This window comes from Narcine bancroftii, chromosome 2 (genome assembly GCF_036971445.1).
Source record: "Narcine bancroftii isolate sNarBan1 chromosome 2, sNarBan1.hap1, whole genome shotgun sequence".
Classification (NCBI taxonomy): Eukaryota; Metazoa; Chordata; class Chondrichthyes; order Torpediniformes; family Narcinidae; genus Narcine; species Narcine bancroftii.
Window position 1 is genome coordinate 324,448,028 of NC_091470.1, and position 20,886 is coordinate 324,468,913.

At 38.4% G+C, this 20,886-nt stretch overlaps 1 protein-coding gene across 10 annotated transcripts in view; it reads left to right on the forward strand.

Annotated features, from left to right (window-relative positions):
- gra (granulito) overlaps window positions 1-20,886 on the forward strand; it is a 97,516-nt gene that overhangs the window by 6,739 nt on the left and 69,891 nt on the right. For all 10 annotated transcript variants that reach the window (XM_069921950.1, XM_069921951.1, XM_069921959.1 and 7 more), the window contains one exon: window positions 13,360-13,457. In XM_069921950.1, the coding sequence (XP_069778051.1) occupies window positions 13,360-13,457 (98 nt within the window). The remainder of the gene's footprint in view (window positions 1-13,359; window positions 13,458-20,886) is intronic.

The following is a 20,886-nucleotide window of genomic DNA, read 5'->3' on the forward strand; positions in this document are numbered from 1 at the left end:
CAGTGGGCTGATAACGCCTCAAACCGTGCATCTTGGCGCCTCACAGTTTGGCGGGCAGCAACCTCCTTTGAAGAAGACCGCAGAGCCCACCTCACTGACAAAAGGCAAAGGAGGAAAAACCCAACACCCAACCCCAACCAACCAATTTTCCCCTGCAACCGCTGCAATCGTGTCTGCCTGTCCCGCATCGGACTTGTCAGCCACAAACGAGCCTGCAGCTGACGTGGACTTTTTACCCTCTCCATAAATCTTCGTCCGCGAAGCCAAGCCAAAGAAAGAAGATATCTCTACCAAACATACATTTTACCAAAGATCGAATTTGATAATAAAGAAATAAAGAATTCTTATCAATACCAAAATCTTCCCTCATCTGATTAAAAGATAAAAACTTACCCTCTTTAAAACAATCTCCTAAATTTTTCACACCTTGAAATCTCCAATGCAATAAACTTTGATTATGTGTTGAAAAGAAATGTTGATTATTATACAACGGAGTCAAAGCCAATAATTTACTCCTAGAACCTATAATTTTATTTTTCTTTATCCATAACTTCATTAAATGTTTTAGTATAGGCACATTATATTGTAACAAATTCATTTTCCACCTAAACAAAAATTGATGTATTTCAAATTCAGAAATACTGGCCATCTCAATTTTAGCCCAACTAGGAGGCTGTACCAAATCAATCAATGAACTAATAAATTTAAGTTGGGCTGCCTCATAATAATTTTGAAAATGTGGTAAACGTAGTCCCCCAACTCATATTTCCAAGTTAATTTATTCAAAGCTACTCTCGAAAATTTACCCCTCCATAAAAACTCCCTAACCATTTTATTTAAATCTCGAAAAAAAAATGTATCAAGCAAATACGGAATAGATTGAAGCAAATATTGTATACGTGGAAAGATATTCATCTTAATTTTATTTATCCTTCTCATTAAATTAATAGGTAAATCTTTCCATTTAATCAAATCAGTTTTAATTTTTTTCATTAATGGAGCATAATTTAATTTATATAAATATTGATAATTAACATTCAAAATTACACCCAGATATTTAATTTGATCAGTCCATTTCAAATTAATAATATTCTTATAAACTGAATAATCTCCACTTACTGGTAATATTTTTCTTTTTTCCCAATTAACTTTATATCCAGAAAGACATCCATATTGTATTAAACATTCCTTCAAATGCAAAAATGACTGAGCTGGGTTTATTAAATACATCAATACATCATCAGCAAATAAATTAATTTTATACTCCTCATCTAAAACTTTCATACCTTGTATCTGTGTATTTTGTCTTATCAACTGTGCTAAAGGTTCAATCACTAACACAAACAAAGCTGGTGATAAAGGACAACCTTGATGAGTTGATCGAGTTAACTTAAAAGATTCCGAAATCCAACCATTCATCAATACTCTAGCTACCGGTTTACTATATAGAGCCCTAATCCAACAATAAAAAAGGACCAAACTTAAATTTCTCCAAAACTTTAAACAAAAAATTCCACTCAACTCTATCAAATACTTTTTCTGCATCTAAGGATATCACCATCAGATGATCTGAAGATTGTCAAAATCTATTAATCAAACTAATCACGTGCAAAATGTTATCTGAAGGATATCTATTCTTTATAAAACCTGTTTGATCAATATGAATCAACTTTGGTAAAAATGTAGCCAATCTATTCGCTAATATTTTAGCTATTATTTTATAATCTACATTTAACAACGAAATTGATCTATATGAAGATACTTTCAAAGGATCTCTCTTTTTTAGGAATTACTGTAATTAAAGCACTAGAACAAGACTCAGGTTCTCCAACTTGACGTAATACATCCCCAAACACTGTAGATAAATCATCATTAAAAAATTTATAAAATTCAACCAAAAATCCATCATCACCAGGCGATTTACCATTCAGGATTTCCAGCATAGCCATTTTAATTTCCAAATCAGTAAATGTTCTTCTAACTCCAGTATATCTCCATCCTCTAATATCGGTAAATTCAACTGTGATAAAAAAAAGATCAATCGATCCAGTTTCCTGCTTTCCTTCAGATGTATATAACTTTTTATAAAATGAATAAAATTCATCATTAATATCACAAGGTTTATAAGTAATAAAAGAATTCCATCTAACAGCATTAATAGTCCTCGATATCTGTTCTTTCTTTAATTGCCATGCCACGACCTTATGTGCTTTCTCTCCCCATTCATAATACCGTTGGTTAGTCCTATTAATCACACATTCAAATTGATAAGATTGCAAAGTATTATATTTCAATTTCAATTTAGATAATTCTTTTTCTAACTCATCGATCTGGTTTCTCTAATTCAAGACTCTGATTTAATCGATTCTTTTTTATTTTAGAAGTATAACTATTTTTCCTCTCAAATAGGCTTTCATAGCATCCCATAATACAAACTTACTTTGAACAGAATTAGAATTTTCTTTAAAAAAAAATTATTTTTTTCAAAAAATCAATAAATTTCATATTTTTAACAACATTGTATTAAATCTCCAACGATAAGTTATTTGAATTTTCTTAGAAGTTTCATATGTAAAATTTAACAGAGAATGATCTGAAATCACGCTACTTTTATATTCCGCTTGTATTTTCCCTTGTAAATGTGCTGATACTAATAAGAAGTCAATCCTTGAAAATGATTCATGTCTAGATGAATAAAAGGAAAAATCTTTCTCTGTTGGATTAAGATGTCTCCAAATATCTACTAAATTAAGATCTTTCATCAACGCTTGGACTTGAATTGCCATCTTGGATTTTTTAACTTTGGACATTTATCTAATAAAGGTTCCAAAACACAATTAAAATCACCACCAACTAAAATATTATCATTAGCCTGACCCAAACATAAAAATGCATCCAAAATAAATATTTAATCATCTGCATTTGGGGCATAAATATTAAGTAAAGTCCAAAATTCACTTAAAATCTTACAATTCAATTTAAGAATACATCCTGCCTTTTCCTCCATTGATTGTAATTCAAAAGATAAATTTTTATGTATCAAAATTGCTACACCTTTAGCTGTAGAATTAAATGAAGAATATATATGCCCAACCCAGTCCCTTTTTAATTTCACGTTTTCCTTCACATTCAAATGTGTTTCTTGTAAAAAGACAATATCAATTTTCATTTTCTTAATATATGCCAAGACTCGCTTATGTTTAATCATACTATTTAATCCTTGAACATTAAAAGTAGCAAACCTCAGCTTTGACATATCTACTATTATTACTAAATACCAATAATATCTTTATATAAAAACTCAAATCAATGTATATAGGCCCTCCAATAAAAAAAAACACAAATTAAAAACTGAAAAAAAAAAATCCCCCCCTCAAAAAATACTACCAAAAGGTAGTAATCCCCTAAAGAAAAATTGGGTGTAGGTCACCCACCAGTGGCTGATGACTAGTAAAGAACTTAGTGCAAATCTCTCCCACCAGCCAACAGTCAATAACATCAAAATATCATAATAACAAAAGAAAAAATAAAATAAGAAAATTCTTCTTTTCATCCAGAAGATTCCAATCTCGAAGATCCTATTTCAGAAGGAGGTAGACTCTTTCCATTCCCGTTTTTCCCATTTCTGCCATTTCTTCCGTTTACGAGCAACCAGATTTTTCTTTAGGAGATAATGGTGGGCTACGTCTTTCTCTTCTTATATCTGGCAATGAATCAGCAAAAATCATTGCTTCACGATCAGTTTCAAACAACCGAAATTGACAGTCTCCATAAAACACCTTCAACACTGTAGGGTAACGAAAAGTAGACTTGTAACCTTTATGTCACAAAACTTCTTTAACTGGATTGAATTGACGTTGACGTTGAATGACCTCTTGACTCAAATCAGGATAAAAAAAAAGACTCTGCTATTCTGAATCAATAATGGGGTTTGTCGTTGTCTTGCATTTTGTACTGCAAGTCGAAGTATTGCTTCTCTGTCCAAATAACTCAAAGATCGAATTACTACCGGACTTGGTGGTTGACCAGGTGAGGGTGTTCTTCTTAAAGCTCTATGGGCTCTTTCCAGTGCCAATTCCCCAGAAAAAAATGCTTGCCCTAATATTTGTGGAATCCAATCTTTAAAGAAATGAAGAGAATCTTGTCCTTCTATACCTTCTGGCAAACCAACAATTTTCACATTATTCCTTCTGCTTTGATTCTCCAAATAATCTGTTTTTCTTTCTAGCTCCTTCTCACGTTCTCCTAATTCTATGATTGATTTTTCCACCTTCAACACTTTTTCTGTGTTAGAAGTCACTTGTTGTTTACAATCCAAAAAAGCAGTCTGAAATTTTAAAAATTCTTTATAAGATGCATCCACACGTGTCTTAACCGTACTTAATTCTGAACTTTTACCAGCATTCATTTGAGCCATTTCATTCATTTGAGATGTCAACAAAGGTTTTATAACAGCTTGAATAACTTCATTTAATTGCATACACTGTGATTCAGTAAATCTCAGCTCTGCTCTCTCTGACATAGTGGCAGAACAAGGTAACTGCAGCTCCTGCTGCAACTCAACAGAAGGCATTTTAAAAGTTTTACTGCGGGTCTGGACTCCCAGTGACAGCACTCCGATTTCCTCAGGGAGTCGCCGCTGGTCTCTCCCCTTATCTCATTTTTTCATCAATTCACGAAGAAAAACTATTTCTTCAGATTGAAATGATACCTGATGCATTTCCAACAATGGAGTCGTCTTCCTGCATGCTCCCTCCATTGGAATCAAAAGGCTTTCCAAATCAGGGTCCACTTCTTGGGAACATGCACCTTCTTCCGGAGAATGGGTAATTCTAGCACCATCCTTCATCTGGTGAACAATAGATATATATTTTTTCAGCCCCCACCGGCAATCTTTGGGGCTTAGACAATGAAGAGATTGAGCCTGGGGCTGTATCTAGGCTCCAAATCTTCAGCACTTCGAAAATATAACTTCTTATGAATGAGGTTTAGTCTTTTTACCGTTAGTGGCCATAATAATTCCTTTATACTTTAAACTAACGTTTAAAAAGTTTAAACTTGAAAACAACGGGTTAAAAAACAGGTATTTAAAAGTCTGGCCAGAGAGGTCGAGATTGCACGTCTAGACTCTACGCCATCTTATCATGCCCCCCGCCTAGATCTTGAAAATTATTTGACAAAAGATTAATGGTAAATCATTTATAATCAGAAATAATTTATTTTTATAACTTTGTTTTTGCTATTGTGACAGAATATGTTTGAGAAGTGATATCAATAAATGTGAGAATGGAAAGAATGGTTGAGGATGATTATACAGGAATGAAATAGATTAAGAGTGTAGTTTTGAATGGGATAGGGTTCCAATTTCTAAATTTTGAGGGAATCGTAGAGATGAGCAGATCATTGGGAATATGATCATTGAAACAAAAACTATGAAATCCAAGAGGGCCCACAGCAAACTAGGTGAACAATTAGAAGCAAGGCATTTGAGCTGATTTGTGGTGGGAGTGGAATTGGGTGAGTATTCGGATCAGTGAACAATAGAAAAAAGTATAGATAATGCAGAGGCAGTTAAAGAGATTTAAGGGTTATGAAGTTCACAGGCTGCTTTTGGGAGGAGAAGGTGGTATAGACCGATATAATGCTGCAGTGGAAAAAATAGATTAAGATAGCAGTTGAAAATTAGCTTGTTGTGACCAATTTTTTAGATGTTGAATTTTGGTGCACACAGAAGCATGTCCGGATGAGCATTACTGCAGAATGCCCACTACTCTCATCATCTGCTGCAAACTTCTTTGATCAAATATGGGAACAAGACTTTCAGCAACCATTTTCCGAAACTACATGAGATTCTTTTTTGAAATGTGTTCACTCATCTCTTTGAGCTAGCATTCATTAATTCAATTTAAAGTAGTCCTTTGGGCACACTTTTCCAAGTTTCTGCTAGCTAAGTTTTATCCTAACTTCTCTACTAAATGTGATTAATGCATATCTGAGGAAGGATACTGTGTCTCTTATATTTCAGCATTGGGTATTTTGTACTTTATCATTAGTTCTTAATATTAACTTGACTCCTTGCCCTTTCATTGCTATTTTTGGAGTGAGTGGGCCAATGGATTTAATGTTGACTTTTTCACAATCCTATGTAGTGGCTTTTACTTCCCTCATTGCAAGAAGGGCCATTTTGCTGAGATAGAAAGACACTTTCCTTCCCACTCGTACTCAGAGGTTGTCAGATGTGATGATATGTCTGTCTCTAGAAAAACATATTCTACTATTGCAATGCATCTTAACTTTCTCTTTGGGTTCCTTTTCTCAATTACTTTCAAAGCTTGTAGATTAATTATTTTTGGTCTTTTTTTTCATGAACCCATTGTTGTTATTAGTAGTTTACTCCTTGGCCAGCAGCCCTCAAAGGGTAGAGGTTAATTCTTAGTTTAGGATTTTTTTTAACATGAGTTCATATATACATTGTTATTATTATTTGATACTTGTAACTCAATATTAATTTACCCTTGTAGTGGGCTGAGCGGGTGCCCAGCACGGTAATGCGAACTGCCACTGTCAGTTCAGTGCACAGACTTACCAAAGGGGTGGCATGCTAGTGGTACTGAGTGCCAAGAGACGGCAAGTTGATCAGCTGGGTCCCCTGCTGAAAGGCACGAGATGTTAACAAGTCTAAATATAAACCTGATGGTCCCATGGACCACAGCTGTCCCTTAAGGTCCCACCTTGTTCTGTGTTTCTTGCTAAAAAGCAATATCAATTTTTATTTTCTTAATATAAGCCAAAACTCATTTTCGCTTTATCGGGTTATTTAACCCCTGAACATTAAAAGTTGCAAATTTCAGATTAGACATCCCTATGAATTAACATTATAATCACTCACTACAAATCGCTCCCCTTATAATATCTTAAAATCACTATCCCTCCCCTAAATATTTTTTAAAAATTAAAAATAAATTTCAAAACAAAATTTTTTATTGACCAAAAAAAAACTACCCATTGGTAGTAACGCCCTAAAAAAACTGGGTGTGGTGAATCCACAAATGTCAGATGACTATCCAAGATTTCAGTGCCATCCACCCCTCCAGCCAGAAATACATTATTCGCATCAACATAATCAATATATTCAACCCATTGACTCCAATCCCAATGATTGTTCCGGGTCTTCAGTGTCAATAAGACTTAGAATTAACACTTATTTCTTTCCATTCTTCCCATTTCTCCCATTCTTCCCAATCCCGTTGCCATTTCCATTTGTCTTCCTTTTAGGTGACAGCGGCGAAAATCGACCATTTCCTCTCAACTCTGTTAGTGAATTAGCAAAGATTAATGCATCATGGTCATTTTCAAAGAATTACCATAAAAGACTTTTAACACTGCAGGATAACGAAAAGCAAATTTGTAACCCTTCCGCCACAACACTTCTTTCGCCGAATTGAATTCCCGACGTCACCTAATAATCTCCTGACTCAGATCTGCATTAAAAAATACTCTGTTATTTTGAGTCATCATTGGAGTTTGACTTTTTCGTGCTTTCTGCGCCGCCAACTGTAGTATAATTTCTCTACCCTGATATTTCAGACAATGGATTAAAACCACCCTTGGCAGTTGTCCCGGAAGCTGTTTCTTCCGCAACGCTCTATGTGCCTTGTCCAACTCTAGGCCTTCCGAAAAAAACTCCTTGCCCAACATCTCGGGAATCCATTTCTTAAAAAATTTTATTGGATCGGAACCTTCAATATCTTCTGGAAGACCCACAATCTTCACACATTATTTCTTCGACTTTGATTTTCCAGTGAATCAATTTTTTTTAATAATTCCTTTTTTCTGAATTCTCCAATCCACAAAAGAATCTTCCACTTTCTCCATTTTTTCCTTATTATGTTCAACCTGATTTTTACAATCAAAAAAAAGCTGTTTCAATTAAAAAAAAATTCTTGCACTGTATCCACTGATTTGATACATTTATTAAAATTACTCTTAACTGCAGTCATATCTTCAGACATAGTATTCATTTTAGTGGTCACTTCCAAAAATCCTTGCGTCATTTGTTTAAACATATTATTCATTTGATAAGCAATCCCTTCCAAAAAAGCACACATAGACTCCATTCCAGATTCCAATGCTCATTTTGAGGCCTACGTTCTCTAGTTTCCATTTCCAGTTGCTCCTGCGTGCTGCCCAGTTAAGGTAAGTCTTCTTCCTCTTCAGATGTCGTCGGTCCCTTTCCAGTGCAGCTGCGGTTCTGAACACCCGACGACGGCACCCCGACCACATCGGGATACCGCCGCTTGGGCCCCCCCACAGCCCACACCCGATCTAGCAACTCCCGAATCCTAGAGGCACCGCGCATGCCCAGAGAGGCCAGGAACTGCGCAGGTGCGGCTTCCAGCACCACATGACTTTATTAAAACAGCAAACAGCACTCCCAGACAGGCTGCGGCTCTTAACCTACTTCTCTGAGTTCTCTTGTCTGTTGTTTTTCAAAACAACAATCCATTAGTGAAGTCTCTTGAGCCCTCTCCAAAGCTTTTGCAAAGTCTCTTGGAGCCGGACTGTCTAGCTTGAGCAGAGCTCCAGTATTTTAAATAAGATCTGTTTTGAAGTGTTTGTATGTGACCTACACTAAAAAGCCTACCCCAATTTATCTCCCTAAAACGTATCTATAATCTGTCATAAAATATTGTTTCATGAATATGAGACTCTCAGATTGTTAGTGTGAGCAGTTTCTTTGGCCATTCAGCATTTGCACTTCCTGTGGGAAGAAGCTGTTCCTCAGCCTCATGGTGCTGGATCTGATTCTCCTGTATTTTGTTCTTGATGGGATCAGCGGAAAGATGCTTTGTGCATGGTGGAAGAGGTCCTCCATGATTTTGCGTGCCCTTTTCAGGCAACCATCCCAGTAGATCACATCAATGTGGGGGAGGGAAAGTCCAGTAATCCTCTCTGCCACTCTTTATGGTCCTCCAATCCATTTCTTTGCAGGAATTGTACCACACTGTGATGCAACCAGCCAGGATGCTCTCGATAAAGCTCCTGTAGAAGGTTGATATAATGGAGGGCAGTCGCTTTGCTCACTTCAGTCCTCTCAGGAAGTGCAGTCGATGCTGTGCCTTCCTGACAAGTGAGAAGATGTATGTCCATGATTGATGGCACAGCTCTGGAGTGTTGAACTGCCTAGACCTAATGCCGGTGGCTCTGTACAGGCATCAAATGGCCAGATAGAGGAGCCAACAGTATTTTTAAACTAAAATCCTGCAATCACAGGTCTAGTCCCAAGATGGCAGTGCCTGTGCTTGGCAGTGGCCACGAGTTTTGCAGACTCTGGGGAAACAGCAGATCAGCACAGAGCATCAGAAACTGGGAGAACACTTCCCGTTGTGAAGCTGAGGAGACAACCCTATGAGCAGTGACCACAACCATAGACCAGCGAGGGGCTCAGCAGCTGAGGGACTCACACAGGCCATGGGCAACTTGCAGTTGCGGGACCCACTGTAGAGCTGCTGGAAACTGATTAATGGGGACCAGGTATTGAGGCTGGATTCAAGAGGGTGGTGAGGGTAAGATGGGCCCTTTTGAGCACGGGAGAGGATGTGTTAGGCAGCCCCATCTTGACGTAGCTGCTCCACTTTCACGGCCTTAACAGTGCAGAGCTGGTTCACCTGCATCCCGATGTGCGCCGCCACACCACGTCAGTTTCTCCATGGAGATCCTATACACTTTATTATTCCTAAGAAATTGTCTTGTATGACATTCAGTATCTTAAAATAATTCCAAGGCAATGGTATAGGCAACAACTGGAAGAGGTATTGCACTCTTGTAATCACTTTCATTTTCACAGAGTTAACTAAAGTAATAGGTAAATTCTTCCAATCTTTCTAAGTATAGGGAGATGGGTGTACCAATTTTGTAAGTTATATAAGATTATTCCTAAATATTTAATTCCTTCTAATTTCCATTTAAATTGACTTCCTTTTTGGTATCTGTCATAATCAAAATTTGTTAATGGCATAATTTTGTTTTTTTTTCGGATTTAATTTGTAACCAAAAACTCTCATATTTCACCAGTGTGGTCTGTAGTTTGGCCAAAGACTCATCTGGGTCTGATAAATACAACAGCACATTATCTGAAAACAGATTAATTTAACTGATAAATTAACATATAATTGATAAGAAATTGACAATACTTTTAAACAATATACCAAACTGTATAAATCAAATTTGCAAGGTGACTCTATTGAGAGAGACAAATTTCTCTCAGTGATTGAAATGCCAAAATTGGAAAATAAAGATCAGATGGAATTGGATGCCCCCTTTACTAGAGAAGAGATTGAAAAAGTCTTGAATATATTACAGGTGAATAAATCACTGTGGGAAGATGGTTTTCCATCTGTGTTTTACAGGTAATTTAAGGATGTTTTGATGCCTTTTGTCATGGACATGGTAGTCCAGGCAGCAGAGACTCAGACTCTCCTGGAATCCTTCTCAGCAGCTATTATCACAGTGCTACTGAAAAAGAATAGAGATCTGCTAAAAACCATCCTCATATAGGCTTATTTCTTTATTAAATGTGGATTTCAAAATTCATACCTGTGGAATGGTTGTTCAGGTGGCAGCACTGAAAGCGCAGCACTGGCCATCTAAAAGGGACAGCTTCATGGGAGGTGCCTCGGAGTGCACTCCAGCTCCTGTCCCTTTGGGCTGTCAAGGTTTGCTGTCAGAGCTGGGGAAACTGGCGCAGGCTGTCAGCCCAGGGACGTCCCCATACTGATCCCACTTCCCAACTCTCTCCCCACAGCCCTGTATCAGTCCCCACACTGTGGGGTGGCCGGCGCGGGCTGTGAGCGCAGGGGTGGCCTTAAATGGCACCCTTAGCTTATAGTATTAACTATGCATAATGTCTCTAAGCAAAGTTAGAGAAAACGAATCTCTGGGTGCAAAATTACAGTTTGTAAGTTGACCTTGATTGATCAGACCATGGTAGGAAATATTGTATATATTTTGTTTCACAATAACAGTATAACGCCAGACTCCCATTAACAGAAAAATGCCTCATGGGGTGGGGGCTGTGGGAGCCTTTATTTAAAAACACTAAATTGGCTAACTTTCCATCCCGACTCCTCCTGGCTATCGTTACAGGGAATCCAACACAGGCATTTGGGGCATCCATTGAAAGAGAACGTGAGCAGAAACGGCATCCTGGTGTCAAATGTCAGCCGGAAAAACAGGCACCCTGGGTACACCCTGGATGTATACTTGTTGGCCTGCCCCCTGCCTGACCACAGTGTCATTATTACTTTCCCATGGCAGCTGTAAAGTGTGTGTATGTGTGTACCATTTCCCACACTTGCCCTCTGTAAAGTAGGTTCCATTTCCCACACTTCCCTTCTGTAAACTGTGTACCATTTCCCACTCTTGCCTTTTGTAAATAAAATCCTTCACAACCAAAACTATGTGTCCAGAGTCCTTGCCTTAGCGATTTCCAAACCTGTTTCCACACTCACAACATCAGCTTATCAACTTTTACAGCAATCTTGAGGGATCTATGGACCTGGATCCCCAAGATCCCTTTATTCCTCCACTCTGTTAGGACTTCTGTCATTAGCCACTGTTATAAGCCTAGAGGACCCCAAAACCCAGCAGGAATTTATATTCACCAAGACAAATGGTTACTTAAACAAAAATTGCTTTTAATTATCTTTAAACATAAAAATAGAATCACACTTTAACATATCACTATTGTCTTACTTAACCCCCTTCTAATTCTAAGCACGCGTGTATGTGATGTGTGTGTAAGTTCAGAAAAGTTATTTGGTTCACAGTCCAATCTCACTTCTCATTCCTCCAAGTTCACTGGTTGCAGGCAATTCTTATACTGTGCACAGAATTTAACATTTATAAAGTTCACCAATCTTTGGTGCTTGAAAGGCAAATAGTTACTGCTCAGGAAGGTTCTTGTTGGTTTTCAGAGAGAGATTTGTTGTTCTAGGACATCCACAACTGATTCCTTTTTAATCAGCCACTCCAATATCTTGCTGATGAAATTTTCCCCCTTCGGGGTTCTCCAGATGATAACCTCTTTCTTTGAGGTCACCACAGAGTGCCTTTTTGTTTCTTTTATTCCAAGTGAAACATTAGACAATCAGTCCTCTCCTCTTGCATGAACCACAAGGGCTTTGACCAGGCTCAACAAAGCATTTACAAACCCATCTCCCAAATGGTGCTTTCTACAAGCTTTCCAGCTTGTCCTGTTCCAGTCCCAGCTGCTGTTACTGGCTGTAACACTGTAGAAGTGATCTCTGTGTGTCTCTCTCAGAGAAAAAGCCTGTTTGACTCTCTCTGTTTGCAAAACCATATGACTCTCTTAGAACAGCAAGTTCCACTGCAGACAGAAGCGGATCCAACAAGCTCTTTGATCTGTTGCCTTTTTGTAAACAACAATCCATTAGTGAAGTCTCTTGAGCACTCTCCAAAGCTTTTGCAAAGGCTCTGAGGCCCTGACATATCTAGCATTAGCAGAGCTCCAGTATTTTAAATAAGATCTGTTTTAAAGTGTTTGTATGTTACTTACTCTAACAAAAATTTACCAGTTTATTTCCCCAAAACATATCTATATACTCTGTCACACTACATACTCCACTTTCAAGTTTGACCTTTCAAAGTGCATCACTTCATGCATCCAGATTGAACTTCATCTGCCACTTGTCCACCCAACACAGCATCCTGTCCATATCCCGTTGTAATCTACAACAACCATCTACACTGTCATCAATACTTCCAAACTTTGTATCATCTGCGAACTTACTCTTTCACTTTTTCATTCAATTCATTTATAAAAATCACATGGAACAGGCTTATCAGTACTGATCCTGTCAGAATGCCAATAATTATTGACCCCATGTAGTATCTGTTCTATCTACTATTATCCTCTGCTTAATGCAGGCAAGCCAATTCTGAATACAAGCAGCCAAAGTTCCCTAGATTCCATGCCACATGACTTTCATCACACCCACTGCCTTATTGTGTCAGTAAAACTTCTATAATCTTGCAAAAAGGAACCACACCAAACATAAACTCACAATATTCACAACATAAATGATTTCTCATCAAAATATTAAATTAAATTTTTGATAAGTGGAATGTGTATTCACAGATACAGTATATCTTTGCAATGGCTTAAAGTACTTTAATATTGGAATTTATTGCCATGGAGATGATGTACAGTGTGATTTAATGTAATTTATAGATTTTTGTATTATCTATTGCATTTTTTAGTTATTCAAATAAAATAGTTTAAATATTGCTTTCATTAGATAATTTTATGTATAGTTTAAAAACTAAGTTTTATAACAGGGTCTCTCCGATAATCATGAAGACCACCAGGAAAGTACCAATAATTCGCAAATCCCTCAAACCAGCAAGACCATTGCATCGCTTATCTGATGAAAGAGGTAAGTGGCACTGTTTTGATAGAGCTTGGTAACTGTTTAATTTTCTTTAAACCGCATATGTACTCAGGTATGACTTTTTATGTATAAATTTAATCATGTTTAAATATTGAAAATACTGTCTGTGGTACATAGATAGCATGTGTTTATTCTATTATATGCTGTTGAGCAGATGATCATAACTTGAAGAAATAAAGAGTACTTATTGTGATTTTTGAAAACTAATTTTTGGCTTTAAATTTATAATTACAAAGCAGTCTTAATAATTTTTGGAGTAAACTGGGGACTTTTGGATTTCAAAAGATTTGCCCTGGTTGAAAAATTAGGAAAGAAATACGAGGCCAGGAAGGTCAGTACAATGTTGATAATACATAAAACAGTACAGCACAGGAAAAGGCTCTTCAATTCATGTATCTGTGCTGAACATGATAGTGAAGTTACAGTAAAACTTTGCTGCCCACACTTGATACTTATTCTTCTGTTACTTGTACATTTGTGTGTCTATCTAGAAGCATCTTAAACACTATTTAAACTCTATTATCATCTTCCATCTCTATTCCTGGCAGCCTGTTCAAGGCACTTACTTTCTTTGTGATCTCTAGTATTTTCCCCTACAACCAGTGGAGGTTCAACACTTGCTTTTACACCTCCTCCTTGACCATCATCCAGGGATCTCAGTATTTCTTCCAGGGAAGGCAAAGATTCATGCACTTCCCCATCCACTTTCATCTGGCCCCATCTGTCCATTCCAGCTGTTTACAACAGCCATCATGATTCTACTATTGTCACCCTCTTCTTATCAGATTCTAATACCTACTGCCTTTGTCCTGATTTGTTACACTTCTCCACCATGTGTGTCTCATCTTTCACCTGACCTCTTTCCTGAAGACCCTTTGTCTGGCCCATGCCAATCAACAGACTCTATTAGTCATCGTTCATCCCTCCCTGTCCACTATCCAACCCCTCCCAGCTTGTGTAGTTACCTGCTATCTCTCTTCTGTCAATTGCGATGAAGGATTTTGGCTTGAAATTTTGATCATTCTTTATCTTTATTTGGCCTGCTGTTGGCCTTGAGCACATTGTTTGTTAATAACCTGGTAAATTTCTCTGTACTCTTTCTAAAGCCTCCACATCCTTACTGTTATGGGGTGATCAGAATTATGCATGTGTAGCCTCACCAAAGTTTTATATAGCTCCAACTTATTGCTTATGTACTCAGCTCCCCATCCAATAAAGGCAAGCATACCATGTGTCTTCTTTACCACCCTATCTACTAGCATGGTCGCTTTCAGCAATCTATAGACCTGATCTCTTGGAACGTGCTGCACACTTTTCCTGGATTAAATTCCATCTGCTGTTTGATATCCTGCTATATTTTTTGATAACCCTTTACACAGTCCACTGCTCCACCAATCTTGGTGTCATCTCCAAGCTCACTAACATACCCACATACTTTTTCATCTGTTATTTATATTCTTGTGTTACAAACAGGTTCCAACATCAATCCCTACAGAACACTGCTGGTCACAATCTCTCGCCAGAAATAACACCCTTCCACTACTGTACTTAAATGCACAGAGCATTAGGAATAAAGAAGATGACTTTATTGTACAGCTTCAGATTAAAAGATATGATATTGTGGCCATCACTGAGACATCTTAATGATGGGATGTTATTGGGAGCTGAATGTCCAAGGGTACACAGTGTATCGGAAAGATAGGCAGGTAGGTAGAGGGGGTGACGTGCTGATGATAAGAAATGATATTAAATCACAAGAAAGAAGGGACGTAGGGTCAGAATCCTTATAGGTTGAGTTAAGAAATGGTAAGTACTCTATTAGCAGTTATATACAGGCCCCCAAATAGCAGCTGGGAAGGGGTCTACAAGCTACAGCTGGAAATAGAAAAAGTGTGTCAGAAGAAAAAATGTCAAAATAATTATGGAGGATTTTAACATGAAAGGGGATTTGGAAAGTCAGGAAGGTACTGGATCTCAGGAGAGAGTGTTTGTAGAATGACTACAGGATGGCTTTTTGGAACAGCTGTCGATAAGATCAGGGGATCAGTGGTTTTGGATTGGGTGATATGTAATTAACCTGAGGTGATTAGGGACTTAAAGGTAATGGAACCGTTAGAAAGTAGTGATCATAATATGATTGAGTTCATTTCAAATTTGAAAAGGAAATGGTGATAACAGGTATGTCAATATTTTAGTGGAACAAAGGAGATTACAGTGAAATGAGAGAGGGACTGGCCCAAGTTGTCTGGAAAAGTAAGCTAGATGGAGGGATGGCAGAGCAGAATTGGATGATATTTCTACAAGAAATAAAGAAAGTGAAAGATAGATATATTCCAAGAAAAAAAAGCTGAATGGAAAAATAGAGGGAAAGAGAGGTTAAGGCTAAAATAAAAGCAAAAGGGAGGGCATACAAGGAAGCAAATTAGTGGAAAAAAACAGAGGAAGGGAAAAATTAAAAAAAAACATAAAAAGAGGCAAAGAAAAGTCATTAGGAAAGAAAAGATAAATTATGAAAGGAAATTGGCCAATAACATACAAAAGAATACTAAGAGTTAAAAATATATATGAAGAGTAAAAAAGAGACACAGGTAGATATAGGAATAATTGAAAATGATGCTGGAGAAATTATAATAGGTAAAAAAGATGGCAGAGGAACTAAATGAAAATGTTGCATCAGTCTTCACTGAGGAGGACAATAGCAATATACCTGATAGTTAGAAATCTCAGTGAATAGAATTAAATACAGTCAGAATACTAGAGAAAGAGTGTTTAATAAGCTGAATGGACTTTAGATAGATAAGTCTCCCAGACCAGATGAGGTTAACCCACGGGTTCTGAAGAATGTGGCTTTGGAAATTATTTTACATAAATCTATAGACTCTGGCATGGTTCCAGAGGATTGGAAGGTCACAAATGTAGTTCCATTGTTTAAGGAAGGAGGGAGGCAAAAAAAAGGAATTTTATAGGCCCATTAGTCTGACATTGGTAGTTGGAAAATTATTGAAGTTGATCCTCAAGGACAAGGAAACACTGCAAGGTACATGACAGGTCCAAGTCAGTATGATTTCACGAAAGGAAGATCCTGCCTGACCAACCTATTAGAATTTTTTGAGGTAATCTCAAGTAGGATGGACAAGGGATTTTGTGTATTTATATTTTCAAAATGCCTTTGATAAGGAGCCACATAGAGGCTGTTTGATAAGATGAGAGCCCGTAGAATTACAGGAAAGATGTTAGATTGGGTGGAGCATTGGCTGATAGGCAGGAAGGAAAGGGTGGGAATAAAGGGATCCTGTTGTGGTTGGTTTTCAGTTACTAGTGGTGTTCTGCAGGGGTCAGTGTTGGGGCCGCTTTTTTTTGCAATGTATATTGATGATTTAGATTATGGATTAAATGGTTTTGTGGCAAAATTTGCAGAAAACATCAAGATAGGTGGTGGAGTAGGAAGTGTTGAAGAAACCAAAAGATTGCAGTGAGACTTGGACAGTTTAGGAGAGTGGGCAAAGAAATGGCAGATGAGATACAATGTCGAGAAATGTAGAGTTATACATTTTGGAAGAGAAATATAAACAAGCAGATTATTATTTGGATTGGGAGAAAATTCAAAAATTGGAAGTGCAAAGGGACTTGAGCGTCCTGTTGCAGGAATACCTAAAGGTTAACCACCAGGTTGGATCGGCAGTAAAGAAAGCAAATTCTATGTTGGCATTCATTTCAGGAGGAATAGTATATAAGAGTAAAGAGGTGTTGATGAGGCTCTATGGGCACTGGTGCAGTTTTGGTCCCCTTGCCTTAGAAGAGATGCAATGATGTCAGAGAGATTCCTGGAATGCAAGGACTAACACATGATGAACAATTAGTGGATCTTGGACTGTATTCACTGGAGTATAGAAGAATGAGCATTCTGGCTGGTTGCATCACTGTCTGGTATGGAGGTGCCAAATCTCAGGGCAGAATATACTCCAGAGTGTTGTTAACTCAGCCTGTGACATCACTGGGACCAGACTTCATTGAGGACATTTACATTAGGTGGTGTCTTAAAAAAGCAGCCTCTATCGTCAAAGACCCCCACCACACAGGCCAGGCCCTCTTCACTCTGATACCATTGGGTGGGGTGGGGGGGGGGGGGGAGGTTACAGGAGCCTAAAGATGAGTACTTAATGGCACAAGGACAGTTTCTTCCTGCTCCTATCAGATTCATGAATGATCAATGAACCAAAGACACTGCCTTAGTTTTCATGCACTACTATTTTTATGTATTATTTTTTTAAGATAGTTGATAACGTGAATGTTTGCCCTGTAATGCTGCTACAATTCGTGACTTATAACCATATAACAATTACAGCACGGAAACAGGCCAATTTGGGCCTTCTAGTCTGCACTGATCGAAGTACCCTCCTCTAATCTCACCTACCAACACCCTGCCCTTATCCCTCCAGCCCCTTCCTATCCATATACTCATCCAACTCTTTCTTAAATGACAAAATTGACCCTGCCTCCACCACCTTTCCCGGAAGCCCATTCCACACAGTAACAACTCTCTGAGTAAAGAAGTTCCCCCTCATGTTACTCCTAAAACTTTGCCCGTCAACTCTCAACCCATGACTTCTAGTATCCATCTCTCTTACTCTCCACATGTGGAAAAGCCTTTCCACATCAACTCTATCTATCCCTCTCATTATCTTAAACACCTCTATCAAATCCCCTCTCAGCCTTCTTTATTCCAAGGAATAAAGACTTAATTTGCTCAATCTCTCCTTGTATTCCAGATGCTGAAACCCAGGCAACATTTTTGTAAATCTTCTCTGCACTCTCTCTTGTTAATATCCTTCCTATAAATTGGTGACCAGAACTCACACAGTATTCTAAATTTGGCCTCACCAATGCCTTGTACAGTTTCATCATTACTTCCCAACTCCTATATTCTATTCACTGATTTATATAGGCAAGCATACTAAAGGCCTTCTTCACCTCCCTATCCACATGCACTCCTACCTTCAGGGAACAATGCACCGTTATTCCTAGATCTTTCTGTTCCACTGAATTCTTCAGTGCCCTCCCATTTACCACATATGTCTTGCTTTGATTATTCTTTCCAGAATGAAGCGCCTCACACTTATCAGCATTAAACTCCATCTGCCATCTTTCTGCACGCTCCTCTAAGCAGTTTAAATCCCTCTGCAATCTTTGAAAACCATTTTCATCATCCACAATTCCCCCCTATTTTAGTATCAGATGCTTATTTACTAATCCAATTTACCGCCCCATCCTCCAGATCATTAATATATATGACAAACAGCAATGGTCCCAATATCGAACCCTGAGGTACACCGCTTGTCACCAGCCTCCATCCTTGTTCAACAATAAATTCTGATTCTGAAATACTTTCAAAATCAAATTAAATGAGCAATTAACAGACTAGTTTAGGTAATGTAGTATCTGTTATCATCCAGGATCAGAGAGCTACAAGTTTCATAGTGAAGTGTAAATACATCTTGACACATTGAAACATAGAAACATAGAAGATAGGAGCAGGAGTAGGTCATTCGACCCTTCGAGCCTGCTCTGCCATTCAACGAGATCATGGCTGATCTTAAAGTTCAGTACCCCGTCCCCGCCTTCTCTCCGTAACCTTTAATACCCTTATACTGAAGAAATAGATCTAATTCCCTCTTAAATATATTTAATGAACCTGCCCCTACTGCCCTCTGTGGCAATGAATTCCACAGATTCACCACCCTCTGGGTCAAGAAATTCCTCCTCACCTCGGTCCTAAATGGTTTGCCTATTATCCTCAAACCATGGCCCCGGGTTCTGGATTTTCCCATCATTGGAAACATCCCATCTGCATCCATTCTGTCCAGTCCTGCCAGAATTTTATATGTCTCTATGAGATCCCCTCTCAATCTTCTAAACTCCAGCGAGTACAATCCCAATTTGCGCAATCTTTCCTCATAAGTCATTCCTGCCATTCCAGGTATCAGCCTGGTGAATCGCCTCTGCACTCCCTCCATTGCAAGAACATCCTTCCTTAGTTAAGGTGATCAAAACTGCACACAATACTCCAGGTGTGGTCTCACCAAGGCCCTGACAGCTGCAGTAAGGTATCCTTGTTCCTATACTCAAACCCTCTTGATATGAAGGCCAACATACCATTTGCCTTTAACCGCCTGCTATACCTGCATGCTCGCCTTCAGAGACTGATGTACAAGTACCCCTAGGTCTCTCTGCACTTCCCATCTCTTAATCTATTGCCATTCAAATAGTAATCTGCCCTCCGGTTTGTATTACCAAAGTGGATAACCTCACATTTATCCACATTGTAGTGCATTTGCCATGTATCTGCCCAGTCCCTCAATTTATCCAAATCACACTGGAGCTTCCTGACCCCCTCTTCCGTGCACACAACCCCTCCTAGCTTAGTGTCATCTGCAAATTTGGAGATATTACATCCAATCCCCTCATCCAGATCATTAATGTAAATTGTGAACAGCTGGGGTCCTAGTACAGATCCTTGTGGCACCCCACTGGTCACCGCCTGCCACTCAAAAAATGAGCCATTTATCCCAACTCTCTGTCTTCTACCTGCCAGCCAGTTCTCAATCCACATCTATACTTTGCCCCCAATCCCATGAGCCTTGATTTTGTAAGCCAGTCGTTTATGCGGGACCTTATCGAAGGCCTTTTGGAAGTCCAGGTACACCACATCCACTGGCTGTCCCCCATCTATTTTACCTGTCACCATCTCAAAGAATTCCAATAGATTTGTCAAGCACGATTTACCCTTTGTAAATCCATGTTGACTCCGTCCGATCCCTTCTCTGCTAGTCATATGCTCCGCTATTACATCCTTAACACTTCTCCATTAACATCCTTAATAATGGATTCCATCATTTTGCCCACTACTGATGTAAGGCTCACCGGCCGATAATTCCCCGCTTTTTCTCTACCCCCCTTTTTAAATAGTGGAGTAACATTAGCTACCCTCCAATCCATGGGTACTGATCCTGAGTCTATCGAGTTCTGGAAAATCCTAAATCACATCCTAAATCAAGATGACCTTCACTTAGTGGAAATCATATTCAACCAGCAGTATAGTTGAAGTTTCCATGTCAATTGAATAAAGTACCCAACAACCATCACATTCAACACAAAACTCTCATGATTGGAACTCTATGTCTGGTGCACTTTGGCTGTATTATATTTGTACCATCTACAAAATTATTGGCAGTTCCTCAACTTGGTAATAATAACAGAAAGGATAATTGCAACAGGTTTGAGCAAATGCATAACATGCTAGTTATGTACAACACAAAACTAATGTGTTGTCACTATGTGTCACTCCAAGAATTTCCTACACAATGAGCATATATTCACTAGTAAGATTCAGCTGATAGCTCACCAACACCTTAAG